Below are 15,521 nucleotides of genomic sequence, written 5' to 3'. Positions count from 1 at the left end.
TTTTGTTTTTTTTTTTAAATACAAATTGGGCTTGTTTTAATTTTTTTCTTTCTCCCTCAAAGGGTCCATTGATAAGTTATTATTATGCAAAAACAAAAAAAACCCATTTCCCATAAAATGACCTTTACTATTGGGTCATTCTTGCTCTGAGGGAAAAGTTTTTCCTTTTTCATTTCTGTTCCTTCACATTTCTCTATTCTGAAGATACTTATTTTTTAAAACTTCCTTTCTTTTTTCTTTCTCTACTGGGAAGATTCTTTTTCTTGGATTTATCATTTGTCTCAGGAGCCATTTTATTTGTTGCTACACTTGAGAGGGAGAATTTAAATTCTCCATGTTCCTGCCCTATCCTGGAGTCTTGACTACTACTATGGACATATGTTACTTCCAGTCTTGGGGTGTCTGGACACTTCTTTCCTCATACCCTACACCATTGGTCACCAAATGCTGGGGTGTTCCCTGTAGCATGGGTCAGTTGAAGAAAGAAGGCATGAAATTTTAAGGCCTCTGTGGCAGTAGGAAGGTCCAACCTCATCTGATCAACTGAATCCTGAACAGCCACATGAAGGCATATTTATTGAAAGTTATACAAAGTATTTCCTCATACCAATATCTATAATCTAATTTATACATCTTACTAAAGGAGAGCATCACATGCCCCATGACTCTCGTCCTTTATTATGTATTGTTTGCAACACACAAGAGTACAAGAGCCTCAGGTGTGTCTAAGGCATCTTGTGACCAAAGTCATGGGATGGCTGCAATGCCCCTTCAGCAAACAATCACTGTTTTCCACAAGGATTCTTCTAGGTCAAAGTACTCCTATAAAATAGCTGTTCATTGTAATATCTACCCCTTACAGCAATTCTGCCAAATTCCTACAACAAAAGCAGGGACCACCATCCAGAGTTTTTGGGGATTTCTAAACTGTTAGTGTCATGCCTGTGATGTCACATGCACAGCTGCTCTCTTTACAGTTTCTCACCTTCTGCTATTTGTGAGCTTTGACACTAAGATAAGATTTTTGAAAGTGAACAAAAAATGAGACTTTACCAGAGGATTTTCTTGTGTTTTCTTTTATGTGTAAAGGATTTTATAAATTCAATACATTTGGTGACTGTAATTTACAATGAACAGCAAGATAATAGGGATTATATATGGTGTACCTTTTATGTTTTCTCAGAAGTATGAATTTAGTGATGTACAGCACATTTAGAAGGAAAACTGTAGTCAGAGTTTTTTCCAGTCTTGCCTGGCCCATAGTCAGGACAAATCTCTCTCACCCGCCAGTCCCACAGCTGCTCAGACCCAACCAAGTAAACACACAGAGACTTATATTGTTTACAAACTGTGTGGCCGTGGTAGGCTTTTTGTTATCTAGTTTTTACATCTTAAATTAACCCATTTCTATAAATCTATACCTTGCCACATGGCTTGTGGCTTACTAGTATTTTACATGTTTGTACTCATGGCCTTCCTGTTCCCAGAATTCTCTCTTCTACTTGTCCCGCCTACACTTTCTGCCAATCAGCATTTTATTTATACAGAACAATATCCACAGCAGAAAAATAAACATTTTTTGTTAGTAATTTTGGCATTATTATTCTTTTGAGATAGAGTCTATGTAGTTACAGTCCTGGAACTCACCACATAGCCCAGGATGGCCTCACACTCAAGAGATCTTTATTCCTTTGCCTCCTGAGTGCTGGGATTAAAGACATGCACCACCATGCCTGGTATTATTATCTGGATGCTGAACAAGATACATGTTTTTTATTACAGCTATTCCCAGGGGCTGGATAAATGGTTTGGAGGGTAAGAGCACTGGTTCCTCTTCCAGAGCACTGTGTTCAATTTTCAACACATACAATAGCTCACAACTGTCTGGAACTCTAGCTTCAGTAAATGTGATGCCCTCTTCTGGCCTCAACTGGCATCAGACAAAAATATAGTGCCCAGAAAGTCTTGTAGACAAAGCACCCACACAAATTAAAAATAATTCATAATTATTACTGTAGAATTTTATTTGAATATAAACTGGTATTTTGTAAGATTTAAAAATTCATTAAAGGCTTTCACAAATTTCTTGTCTTTGTTTCTATAATGTACACTCTTGGGGTTTGTAAGTAGAGACTACCATATAAATGCTATGTCACATGATTTACAACAGTACTTTCCTCTCCAGTGTGAACTCTCTGATGTCTTCTAAGATTTGAAAGGTGGATATAGGACATGCCACAGTCTTTGCATTTGTGAAGTTTCTCTCCAGTATGAATTTTCTGATGTGCTCTAAGATATGAGCAGCTAGTGAAAGACTTGTCACATTCCTTACATCTGTAATGTCTCTCTCCGGTGTGAACTCTCTGATGTGTTCTAAGATTTGACATGTAGGTAAAAGATTTGTCACATTCCAGACATTTGTAAGGTTTCTCTCCTATATGAAGTTTCTGATGTCTTCTAAGATCTGAAATCTGATTAAAAGATAGGTCACAGTCTTTACATTTGTAAGATTTCTCCCCAGTATGAATCTTCTGATGTATTTTAAGACTAAAAATCCGGAGAAAGGACATGTCACAGTCTTTGCATTTGTAGAGTTTCTCTCCAGTATGAATTTTCTGATGTGCTCTAAGATATGAACATGTAGTAAAAGATTTGTCGCATTCCTGACAAGTGTAAGGTCTCTCTCCAGTATGAACTCTCTGATGTATTCTAAGATGTGAGTTATGAGTAAAGAATTTGTCACATTCCATACATTTGTAAAGTTTCTCTCCAGTATGAATTTTCTGATGTTCTCTAAGAGTTGAGCTCGTAGTTAAATATTTGCCACATTCCTTACATCTGTAAGGTTTTTCTCCAGTATGGACTCTCTGATGTGTTCTAAGATTTGAACGCTGGATAAAAGACATATCACACTCTCCACATTTATAAGGTTTCTCTCCAGTATGAATTTTCTGATGTTCTCTAAGATATGTGCATGTAGTAAAAGATTTGCCACATTCTTTACAACTGTAAGGTCTCTCTCCAGTATGAACACTCTGATGTCTTCTAAGATGTGAGTCCCGGGTAAAGGATTTGTCACATTCCCTACATTTGTAAGATTTCTCTCCAGTATGAATTTTCTGATGTGTTCTAAGAGTTGAATTCACAGTAAAAGATTTGTCACATACCTCACACTTGTAAGGCTTTTCACCAGTATGGATTCTGTAATGCCTGTTAAGATGTGATATTTCTAGAAAGGACTTACCACAGTCTTTGCATTTGTAAAATGTCTCTAGAGAATGAGTTTTCTGATGCCATTTAAGAGATGAATAGTGAGGAAAGGATCTACCACACTCATTGCATTTGTAAGGTTTCTCTCCACTATGGAGTCTGTAGTGGCTTTTAAGATGTGAAAGCTGATGAAAGACCTTGCCACATTCTTGGCAACTACAATGTTCCTCATCAGTATGGATTTTCTGATGTCTCCTGAAACTGGAACAGTGGGCAAAGGACTTGTCACATTCCTTACATTTGTAAGGCTTTTCTCCTGTATGCGTTTTCTGATGGCTTTTAAGTGCTGAGGCCTGAGGAAACAACTTTCCACATTCTTTGCATTTGTAAAGTTTCTCCCCAGTATGAATTCTTTGATGTGTTTTAAGATTTGCCCACTGGTTATAGGATTTATCACAACTGTTGCACTTGTAAGGTTTCTTTCCAGTATGTATTCTCTGATGTACAGAGAGGTGTGAGGCAGTTCTGAAGCATTTCCCACATTTCCCACATTGGTGTGATGTCTCTTCAGTGTAGATTGGTTGTTGCAAAAGACTGTATGTAGAGTTGAAATAATCATCATATTCTCCCTGCCTGTGCTCCTTCTTTGCACTGAAGAGTCTTTGTTCTTGAGTAATGTTGGAACACAAATTTAAAGATTTCTCACATTCTTTAGATTTGCAAGGTTCTTCTCCAGTGTGCATGTGTTCATGTCTATGTGGATTCGATGAGTCAATAGAGGCATCCCTGTGATTACTGCATCTGCTGTTATTAGCATTTTCTGTAGTTTCACTTGTTCTATAAAGTGCATATGTGGAGGGGTCATGAAGCACTTTGCCAAGCTCATTACTCTGACAAGACTCACTTTCAGTCTTCACATACTGATGGACAGGATCACATATGTAAAAGTTCTCTGGAAAATGAATACAGTTCTAAGATTAAACATCTGATAAAAGACTGTCTCTAAGATCTCTCTTAAGATAAGTCAACCAGCAACTACTTAAATATTTTTCTTTCAGTGTAATTTTATGTATTCTCATAAAAACAGCCTCACAGCCTTCAAGGGTATGTGATGTAATGGATATCTCCTCCTTATCAAAAATGTCTAATGGCACACATCTCTTTTTAAATATTTCATCTCAGAAATTGATAGAGTTTAATCCAATCCCAGATTCACAGTGTTTGTACTTACTAAGTGATAAGCAATGAAAAATACTGTTCAGAAGACCCAATCTCTTTAAAGATTAACGTCTTACTTAAAAGCATCAAAGGGTTTATTTTATTTTATTTTTCTAAAGCAAGGTATTAGATTCTTGAAAAGTAATGAATGCAAAGACAGTATTCGTCCAGGCACCAGAGGCTCTAGATCATTTGAGGCAGGGCTGTCCTGGGCACCTATTGCTTATTTCTAACCTCCACACACTGCTGTGTTTCTTAACTTTCCTCATAGGGTTATTCTCAAGTCCACTCTGTCCACCGACTCCTAGGATTATCTCCCAGAAAGATGTCTGTGTATTTTCCACTGAGAAGAAAATGAAGAATGTAATAGGAAGACAAACATGCAAGGAAGACAATTAAAGGATAATCCTGCTTCATGGACTCACTTTAGACTTAACATTTGTAAAATTATTCCAATCTGATGTCAGCATTGTCAAATAAAATTGCATTTTGTACTAGTATTGTCACCATAACTCAGGAGCAATAGACACAATGCCTTCTAACAGTTACAACAGACAGGACGCAGCCTGGGACCAAGACACTACAGTAAGTTAATGATCAGGACTCTTTGCCCAAACATTTGCAGCTTTGCTTTCTCTTTCACTGGAAGCCATTACTGTTGTCCTGCTCATTTACGAGCCCACCCTAGTTGTGTTTTATTGTGGGTAGTCTTTCCACTTTTGGGGGGGAGGGGAGAGGGCTGCTACCCAGCTCCCAAATGAATTCACACATGGAGGCTTATTTTTAATTATGAATGATGCCTGGCTTTAGCTTGGCTTAGTTTCTTGCCAGCCTTCCTTAAATTCTATCATTTGCCTCTGGGCTTTTCCCATTCTCTAACTTCTGTATGTCTTATTCTTACTCTATGGCTTTCTGGTTGTGTAGCTGGGTGGCTGGCCCCTAGAGTCCTCCTCCTCTGGCTGCTAGCTCTTTGATCCTCTTCTTCCAGATTTTGCCTTCTATATATTCTCTCTGTCTGCCAGCCCCACCTATCTTTTCTCCTGCCTTGCTATTGGCCAGCTCTTTATTAGACCATCAGGTGTTTTACACAGGCATAGTAACACAGCTTCACAGAGTTAAACAAATGCAACATCAACAAGAGTAACACACCTTAAAATATTCTACTACAGTATTTACTCTCTCCTCTCCACATTCTAGGGCAATCTCATTTGCTTTGGTGGGGGACCAACCAGGCCAACCTTGCATACAATAATCCATGTGTTCTGTGAGGTAGCTCATGACCCATGATAAAATTTTTAGAAAGAATACAGAAGTCTAAGACAGTACTGTGCTCAGTACACGAAGAGAACACTAAGTAGAGGAATCTATGTTGTTGTTGGTGGTGGTATTTTAGCCTTTTGAGAGACCTGCCACCCAGCTCCCAAATAAATCACACATGGAGGCTTATTAATTATGAATGCCTTGCCTTAGCTTGCCTTTGTTTCTACCCAGCTTTTCTTAACTCAAATTATCCCCTCTACCTTTTACTTTGGGCTTTTCCCATTCTCTTACTTCTGTAAATCTTATTCTTACTCCGTGGCTTGCTGTGTAGCTGGGTGGCTGGCCCCTGGAGTCCTCCTCCTCTGGCTGCTAGATCTCTCTTCCCAGATTTCTCCCTCTATATACTCTCTCTGCCTGCCAGCCCTACCTATCCTTTCTCTGCCTTGCTATTGGCTAGTTCTTTATTAGACAGTAACAGGCACAGTAATGCAGCTTCACTGCAACATCAACAAAAGTAACCCACCTTCAAATATTCTACTACAAATCTAGGAATGATTTCCTATTGCTATTTCCTATCAGAATCTTCAGCATACTTTTTTCAGCATATTTTCTCAGGATATTCAGAATTTTATGTTTGCAAATCTTGAGTTTTTGTCGCAATTAAAACCATGTCAGCTCCAACTATGGACATGGAGCTTTAAGATATGAGTATAAATATTATACCATACTAAGTTTTTGAATGCATTGAGGAACCAAAATGAGGGGTGCATGACACTTGTAACATAGAAAATGGAAAGAAAAAAATTGAATAGCATGAAAAAGTTCTCCCTACCACCAAACATTTCCCTAGTTTCTCATCGTTGCTTAACCGAGAGTTTATAACCTATGAAGTCAGTTCATAGAAAGGATGAGTTACACACTCTAGAAGCAAAATGTTCTCACCCACAGAGACCAGGTTGCTGTAATTCTCCAACATCACATCAATGTACAAAGCCCTCTGAGCAGAGTCCAGGCATTCCCACTCTTCCTGGGGGAAGTCCACAGTCACATCCCGGAATGTCAACAGACCCTGAAATGAAAAAGTCTAGTTTAACCACATGATCCTAGGAAGTGTGCTTTCCTGGATATAAGGAGAGTTGAGGAAATTAGGGATGTAGATGAGTAAAAATAATTACTCAAAAAGATGACTTCTAATATAGTCACATTCTACAATGAATGTTCTAACTCTGTGAAAACATAATAGTCTCACAAGCATATCCCTGTAACAAGACACACAGCTAAGGTTATCTATCTGTTATGGATCCTGTGTTATGTTGCACAGGATCATAGTGTACAAGTCTCAGAAGGAAAATTTGTAAGGAAGAAATATGTTTTAAATGCTGGACCTGTAGACCATGCTAAAATACTGAGATGAATTAATTCTGTGTGTACTTGGGCCTTACATGACTCTATTCTAACAGGCTCAGTTGGGATGTTTAAACTCTAGATCCAATTTCATTCTATTAAAGAGAAAAGGGGCATGTATGGAAGGCAGAATTTATGATTGACTTTATAGACAAAGCATTTTGGCTTTTTCCCACAATAAGAAAGAGTGTAATAACACTGTCTACTATCAATTTTAGCATGAATATATAAGATCAAGTAGATTATGAATATTTTATAATGATATTTAGCTAGTGCAGAGAGAAAAATCTGTATCAGTCACATTTGATATAATCTAAAATTTTCTTAGGAAATAGGCATCGGGCAACTTAGACAAATGGCAGTTTCAGAAGATTTGAAGAATATTTCATTCCAAAAGAGCTGTAAAAATTGAGGGAAGTCCAAAAACATGTCAAATAATGTTTAAATTGCAGCTAGCATGTACACATAAGTGTAGTTACTGTGAAGTAACATAATTCAGAAGTGACATAGATTTCCTTTGAGTAACTGAAGATGTTAAATTCTATGGGAATTATTGTCACTTTTCAGTGCTTTGCAAACATAATATAGCTCAAAGACTGGCTCAGGAGAAAATCTGAGCTATTGCATTTGAATTTTGTAGTCCTCAATGTGTTCCTTTTTAGTACTTATGCTGTATTGTCTAACAGATTTTAGGTTAGTAGTGCTTATGATTCTTCCTTTATTCTTTCTGACCCATGAGTAAGGGATGGAAATGCAAACCTGCAGGTCAGAACCCATTCCCCAAATCTCCACTTTAAAACCCTGCAGCTTCAGCACAGGGGAGCAGAGACATGACTCTCACAGGAACTGACTAGAGGAAGGCAATCATGAGGACTGTTCTTCTGCATCAAATGTGATGGGTTGTGCACATCAATCAGTCAGTGTCCTCAAGACATTATTTCTGATGCATTCCATGTAATGCTACCTAATGAGTCCCAGACAGTAATGGATACACAGTGGGATCCTGTTTGGGACAAAAAGAAAAAGAGAAATAAAAGAAAAAATACTGATCTCAGGCCATGTGTGGTGGTACATGCCTTTAATCCCAGTGCTTGGGAGGCAGAGGCAGAGGGACTTTTATGAGTTTGAGGCCAGCCTGATCTCTAGTGCTAGTTACAGGAACAGCCAGAGCTACACAAAGAAACCCTGTCTCAAAAAACAAAATGAGGGTTGGGGATTTAGCTCAGTGGCAGAGCGCTTGCCTAGCAAGCGCAAGGCCCTGGGTTCGATCCTCAGCTCAGGAAAAAAAAAAAAAATGAAAAACCAAAAACCTGATCTGTTTGGGAAGTTACCATTGAGCACCCTAACCAAGGGAGTGATGTGAGCAGCAATTCTCCTGAGAAAAATAGATAGCAGGTGTCAACAAACACATGGACATATCATTACTGTTGTGATATTAAACACCAAAAAGAAATACAAACACTACAATCTGAATCTACACTCAAGAACATCATTTTCATGGGAGGATCAAGTCACATGTACACGCTATGTTCTACATTGTCTAGTGTGCTTACATTTTTAGTAGTAGGACTCAGATCTTATTTAGTACTAAAAACCAAGATATGTCTCTTTTAATTCCACATATTGCTAAGGTGTTGTGACAACTATTCCATGTGTTTCAATATGCATTTTTTTTCTTACTGAGACAGGGTATCTCTGTGTAGCCTTGGCTATCCTGGAACTCACATTGTAGACCGGGCTGGCCTTGAACTCACAAGAGATCCACCTGCCTCTCCCTCCTGAGTGCTGGGATTAAAGGCATGTGGCACCAACAACCAGCCTCAATACTCGATTTTTTATAACCATGATTCAAGGAAATGTGACAGATTCCACAGGAGTCTTCTTCACTCACTAATATATAAAGATATAGTTCATTCTCTATAGCAATTAGGCATCAACATATTTTTTTTGTTCATGTGTTGAAGTGGAACTACTTTCAGAATTACAGGTCATAAGTTCATGTGAGATATTTGCCCTTGGGAAAAGGTAATCAATATGGGAAGGACAGAATGGAGAAAAGTACTATAGGTGTAGATATATGGAATTATATTGTATAGCTGTAGTCATAAAGATAGCCTGGTTTGGTCATATAAATAGACTAGAGGATAACAGAATATGATAGAGAATCCAGAAAGAATAGCATAAAGCTATCAAAAAGCTTTGACAATGGAGGTAAAGAGATACATTACAGAAATATGGCCTTTTCCATGTCTGGGTCCATGGTCCTGCTGTAGCTGAGATCTGTGTTGATGTCCATGGCCTGTATTATTACAGGGGCCTATGCAAACCATGCCTGTTGAAGTCCAAAGGCTGTGATGAGCCAGCAATGCCCCTCACTGGCCCTGCTCCTCACAGGCCCTGGGATAGAGTCTCAAGGACCCTGGCCTGCCATTCATAGTGGAGCCCCAATCCCAACACACAATTTAGAAAGCTGGCCTCATACATCATCTGAGAGGGTTGGTCCCAGAGGAGGCCTTAGCTACCTCCCAGGCACACATCCAGTGCGTTGAGTTGGCATACCCTTACATCTACCCTATCTATGACCTGCTAGAATGAATGAAGGGATTGGTCCTGTGGGACCATAGTCTTAGGATCACCATGATCCATAATGTGAGACAACGTTTTGGTGATGGTACAGTATTGATGGTGTACCAGAATCTAGAGGCCTTGAATCTGACCAATTACCCAAAATACAATGATCATTTGCAAGCAAAGGCATATGGACAAAAGAGTCTACTGAGTGACACAGCACAGCTCCCAATGCCACAAGATAAATGACAAAGAGATGATGGAGAGGCAGGAAAGGTGGAAGAGCAAAGTGTTCTTTTTTTGTTTGCTTGTTTTTTCTTTATTATTATTATTACTACTACTACTATTATTATTATTGTATTTTTTTACTTTTCTATTTTTATTTATTTTTTTTCTATTTTTATTTCTTTTTAAATTTTCCTTTGGAAGATGTTACAAGTGTGAAAGGCAGACACAGAAAGACTGGGATGCATAATGTGAAATTCACAATGAATCAATAAAAACTTATTTTCAAAAAAAAATATATGGGAGTTGGGGATTTAGCTCAGTGGTAGAGCACTTGCCTAGCAAGCGCAAGGCCCTGGGTTCGGTCCCCTTAGCTCTGAAAAAAAAAAAAAAAAAGACAGAAAAAAATGGCCTTTCAACAAATGGTGCTGGCAAAACTGGATCCAGCAGGAGAATGAAATTAGATTCTTATCTTTCATTTATATTAAAATCCATTCAAAATGTATTTAAAAAAACGCTATTTAAAACACACAGAAACCTAGAAAACATAGGGACTACCCAACAGGATACTGGGATGAGCAAGAACTTATGGATTAGAAAGAACACCAATAGCACAGGAACTAATCCAAGTATCAACAGATGGGACTACATGAAAATAAAAAGTTTCTGTTTATCAAGAAAAAAATCAGCAGAGCACACAGGCACTCCAAAGAATGGGAGAGAATCTGTACCTGCGACACTTTGGATAGGGGCTCATACCTAGAATTTATAAACAATTACATAAATTAAATACCAAGGAAATAAAATTGCCAATCAACAAATGGGCAAATGAACCAAATGGACAAATTTCAAAGACATATACACAAATGGCCAATAAATATTGCAAAAAGTGTTCAGGATCTCTAAAATGCCATCATGGAAATACAAACTAAAACTACTTTGAAATACTGCCTCACCCCAGCAGAACAGCTGCCATCAACTAACCTGACGACCAAAGTTAAGGAGGATGTTTTGAGAAAGGGACCCTCATTAACTATTTGTGTATGTGGGGGAGTGTAAATTAATACATTATGGGAATCAGTTTCGAGGTTATTGAAAAAAAATTGAAGAGGGAACTAATGTATGACCCAGCAATGTCACTTCTGGGAACATAACCAGGGAACTCCACACCCCAATATAGAGATATTTACACTACATGTTCAGTGCTGCATTATTCACCATAGCGAAGTATTGGAATCAACCTAATTGCCTATCAACAGGTCAGTGGATAATGGTATACATATAAAATGGAATACTATACAGCTGAAGAGAAACATATAATAAAAATTTGCAAGAAAATGGATAGACTTAAAACATGTAATATTAAGTGCAGTAATATAGTGTCAGAAAGAAGAAACCACATTTTCCTGTATATGCAGAATCTAGCCAACAATATGTGTATATGGAAACAATGTATGTGTGGGCACAGCAGAACTTGGAGAAGAGAGAACAAGAAACGTTAATTATCAGGGACTGAATGCAGGTAATGAACACCAGGTATGAAAGAGGATATAAAGCTAAGTGCCTTTCTAGCTCTAATTCTGTCACAGATTTATTTTTGTGGTGGATAAGTTCATAAAAATATATTTGATAGAAAAATTTATAAAATCCCTTTGAGGCCGCAGAGCTTCTGTTCCCAATGACTACTCTAACTGCATTAAAGTACATTGAGTTGTATACTCTTTAGGTCTGGTTAATTTCGGTGTGTGATTTTTTTTTTTTTGTTGTTGTTGTTTGAACATTTTTCATAAAAAAAATAAAATAAAATAATCCCAGCAACCACATGGTGGCTCACAACCATCTGTAATGAGATCTGGTGCCCTCTTCTGTATACATAATAAATAAATAAATCTTTAAAAAAAGGGGGGGAGGCTGCAGAGATGGCTCAGAGGTTAAGAGCATTGGCTGCTCTTCCAGAGGTCCTGAATTCAATTCCCAGCAACCACATGGTGGCTCACAACCATCTGTAATGAGATCTGGTGCCCTCTTCTGGCCTGCAGGAATACATGCTGTATACATAATAAAAATAAATAAATCTTTAAAAAAATAAAAAATTATCAGAAGCAGAAAATTAAAGGCTTAGAATGTCTGAATATATAACATTTCTAGAAAAAGGGTGGACATGACCACTGACCTGGGACATGCTTACTTGAGAATCAGCCATTTCTTTCTGTTTCTTTTCTTTGAGTTTCTCCTTCAGAAGCAAGATGGCTTGCTGCCCTTTCATATAAGGAGTCAAAAGGAAAAAGCAAAAATTAATATTGAAAGCCATTAGAGAACAATGTCAAACCACATGAAAAGACCCAAGCAACAGAATACGATCATGTGTCCAGACAACGATCTCAAATCTGGGAGAGCATGGGATGACATTTAAAGCCTGAAGAGAAAATCACCGTAAACAATATTGTTGCATCCATAAAAATTCTTAAAATTGATGGAGACATAAGTGCATTACAAGATAGTCTCAAGATGGGATTGGGGATTTAGCTCAGTGGTAGAACACTTGCCTAGCAAGCACAAGGCCCAGGGTTCAATCCTCAGCTCCAAAAACAAGGATAGTCTCAAGTTAACACAATTATTTCACTAAATCAGCATTGCAGATAATAATTAGAGGAAAATTTATACAGGAGAATCAGAGGAATTATCCATGAGGACATAGGAAACAATAAATTTCATGTGATGATTAGATAAATACAGGAGAACTGGGAAGTAATCACCCATAGGAAAGACAGCAAACCACTAATTCTCACAGAGAAGGAAGAAAGAATACTACCAAGAGCATCATCAGAAATAAAACCATAGGGAATAAAAACCCTATCAACAAAATATCTAGCCACTCTGGAAATCAATATGGAGTATCCTCAATTAAATAAATAACTCCTCAAGTTAAATAAGTCTAGCGTATGACCCAAATGTTCCACTCCTTGGCATATTCTCAAAGGACTCAACATCTACTCCACAGATTCTTGCTCAGCCATGTTCATTGCTGCTCTACTCACAACATCTGCAAAATGGAAACAACCTAAATGTCCTTCAACTGAAAATGGATAGTGAAAATGTGGTACATATAATCTATGGAATAGTATTCAGCAATGGATGGATCTAGGGAAAAAAATCATCCTGAGTGAGGTAACCCAGACTCAGAAAGACAAACATGGTATGTATTCACTCATAGGTGGACACCAGATGTAAAACAAAGGATGACTAGACTGTTACTCAGAACTCCAGGGAGGCTACCTAGTAAAGAGGACCCTAAGAAAGACACAAGGATCACCCAACAACAGAGAAATCAATGAGATCTACATGAGCAAACTGGATGTGTGAAGGGCAAGGGTGGGGGAAAGAGAGCTTAGGGCAGTGGGAGATCCCAGCTGGATCAAGAACAAAGAGGGAGGACAAGGAAAGAGAGACCATGATAAATGAAGACCCCATGAGAATAGGAAGAAGTAAAGTGCTAGAGAGGTCCCCAGAAATCCACAAAGATACCTCCACAATAGACTACTGGCAATGGTCGAGAGAAAGCCCTAACTGACCTACTCTGGTGATAGGATGGCCAAACACCCTAACTGACATGGTAGAATTCTCATCCAATGACTGATGAAAGCGGATGCAGAGATCCAAGGCCAGGCCCCAGGTAGAGCTCTGGGAGTCCAATCGGTGAGAGAGAGGAGAGATTGTATGAGTGAGAGATGTTGAGACCATGCTTGGAAAAAGCACAGGGACAAATAGCCAAACTAGTGGAAGCACATGAACTATGAACCAATAGCTGAGGAGGAGCCCACAACTGGATCAGGCCCTCTGGATAAGTGAGACAGTTGATTAGTTTGAACTGTTTGGGAGACACCCAGGCAGTAGGACCAGGACCTGTCCCTTGGTGCATGAGCTGGCTGTTTGGAGCCTGGGGCCTATGTTCGGGCATTTTGCTCAGCCTGGGTGTAGGAAGGAGGGGACCGGACCTGCCTGGACTGAATTCAGGCTGAGCTGAATCCCCAGGGGAGTCCTTGCCCTGGAGGAGATGGGACTCGGGGAGGGTTATGGGGAGGGCAAGTGGGGGGCAGCGGCGGCAGGAGGAGGGAGGACAGTGGAATACGTGGCTGATTTGTAAAATTAAAATTACAAAATTTAAAAAAAAGAACTCAGCGCAAAAAATTTCTTTTTTCATTTCCTTTTCTTCCTTCCTTCCTTCCTTCCTTCCTTCCTTCCTTCCTTCCTTCCTTCCTTCCTTCCTTCTTTCTTTCTTTTTTTTTTTTTTTTGAGACAGGGTGTCACCACAAATCATTGTCTGTCCTGGAACTCACTATGGAGACCAGGCTGGCCTCCAACTCACTGAGTCCACCTGCCCTTGCTTCCCCACTGGCGGGATTAAAGGTGTGTGCCACCAAGCTTGTCAAAGACATTTTTCAGAAGGTTGTATTTACATCAGAATGCATACATCTCACATGAAAAAATAATATGGTGAGCCGGGTGGTGGTGGTGGTGGCGGCAGCGGCGGCGGCATCCCAGCACTCAGGAGACAGAGGCAGGTGGATCTCTGAGTTCGAGGCCAGCCTGGTCTACAAAGAGAGTTCCAGGACAGGCTCCCACGCTACAGAGAAACCCTGTCTCGAAAAAAACCAAAAACCAAAAACCAAAACCAAACCAAACCAAAACAAAATGGTGGATAAAAAGTTTACTTTTAAATTTTTACAGCTATAACCTTGCAACTTGCAAAAACTATACTTTCCGATTCAATTACATTTACAAGCGTTCTTTTCAGACTAATATATAAAAGCTCTCCCGGAGTCCAAGTATCAAATTCTATGCTACTCTGTTGAAGAGGAAAGTAGTTTAACTTGGAAGTTAGCCTGGAAAAACACAAATTTAAAGAGCTTTGCCCTTCCCACCGTCGCAAAAAGAACTATGTTTGCAAATATCAACACATAAATTCAAATATTCAACTACATTATTTGCACAATATTTTGGCAACGAAGATCAATGAAAAAAAGAATCAGGATTAGTCCAGTTCATATGACCTAAAATTTATCGACAAGGGAAAGATATTCACGGCAGAATTTCGGAGCCGGCTTCCTTAGGAACAGCAGAGAAACTGCTCGCACCCGGTCCTTCCCTCCCGCGTCCCAGCCCCGCAGCTCCTCTGACCTGGGAGGTTCCAGGGCCGCCGGGCTGCGGTTCCCGCCACTGCGCTGTGACTGTGACTTTCCCAGGCCGCCCGCGCGGAGACTGCGGCTCCGGGAGGTTTCAGGTCCCCGCGACACCCCGCCGTGTCCTCCGCACCCAGGTCTGCACCACGCGGTTCCCCACCGGGCAGGACCCGGAGCAGCGACAGGGAATGGACACTTGACACTTCTGTCTGGCTCTTCACTCCACTTCCCAGTTCTCTTTCACTGGGCTTCACAGCTTCCGTTTACGTCACCCCACGAACTCCTCCCACTTCTCCATTCTTCCTCTACACTCATCTAAAGTTCAGCACCCAGCAGCTGTTTCCGGGTGAGTCCCCGCCCTTCTAGACCCGTCCCTCCCACTGGGTCTCAGGCTGCCATCCACACAGCTCCAGCTGTCAGGCTGCCCTGGACCCGCTCTGCACAGCCTCCCCACAT

At 39.7% G+C, this 15,521-nt stretch overlaps 1 protein-coding gene across 3 annotated transcripts; it reads right to left on the bottom strand.

Annotated features, from left to right (window-relative positions):
- Nucleotides 1–2,053: 2,053 nt before the first annotated feature.
- LOC118576626 (zinc finger protein 54-like) lies at nt 2,054–15,308 on the bottom strand. 3 transcript variants are annotated; one of them, XM_036176819.1, is made up of 4 exons: nt 15,064–15,308; nt 12,059–12,144; nt 6,631–6,757; nt 2,054–4,162 (listed from the first exon to the last, which is right to left on the bottom strand). In XM_036176819.1, the coding sequence occupies exons 2-4, from the start codon at nt 12,086–12,088 to the stop codon at nt 2,148–2,150; spliced, it is 2,172 nt and encodes a 723-aa protein (XP_036032712.1). In that variant the 5' UTR covers nt 12,089–12,144; nt 15,064–15,308; the 3' UTR covers nt 2,054–2,147. The 3 variants fall into 3 exon arrangements, with proteins under 3 accessions (XP_036032712.1, XP_036032713.1, XP_036032714.1); XM_036176820.1 differs by having other exon boundaries at nt 12,059–12,139; nt 15,064–15,161; XM_036176821.1 differs by lacking the exon at nt 12,059–12,144 and having other exon boundaries at nt 15,064–15,161.
- Nucleotides 15,309–15,521: the final 213 nt, after the last annotated feature.

Source organism: Onychomys torridus, unplaced genomic scaffold (genome assembly GCF_903995425.1).
Source record: "Onychomys torridus unplaced genomic scaffold, mOncTor1.1, whole genome shotgun sequence".
Lineage (NCBI taxonomy): Eukaryota > Metazoa > Chordata > Mammalia > Rodentia > Cricetidae > Onychomys > Onychomys torridus.
Note: the sequence above shows the minus strand (reverse complement) of the source record. Positions and strands in the feature narration are given on the sequence as shown.

Coding starts and splice junctions, on each gene's coding strand:
- LOC118576626 (XM_036176819.1), bottom strand. CDS start 12,088: ATGGCTGATTCTCAAGTAAGCATGTCCCAG. Junction 6,758..12,058: donor CTCAAGTAAGCATGTCCCAG/GTCAGTGGTCAT, acceptor TTTTCATTTCAG/GGTCTGTTGACATTCCGGGA. Junction 4,163..6,630: donor CAGCAACCTGGTCTCTGTGG/GTGAGAACATTT, acceptor TTCATTTTCCAG/AGAACTTTTACATATGTGAT.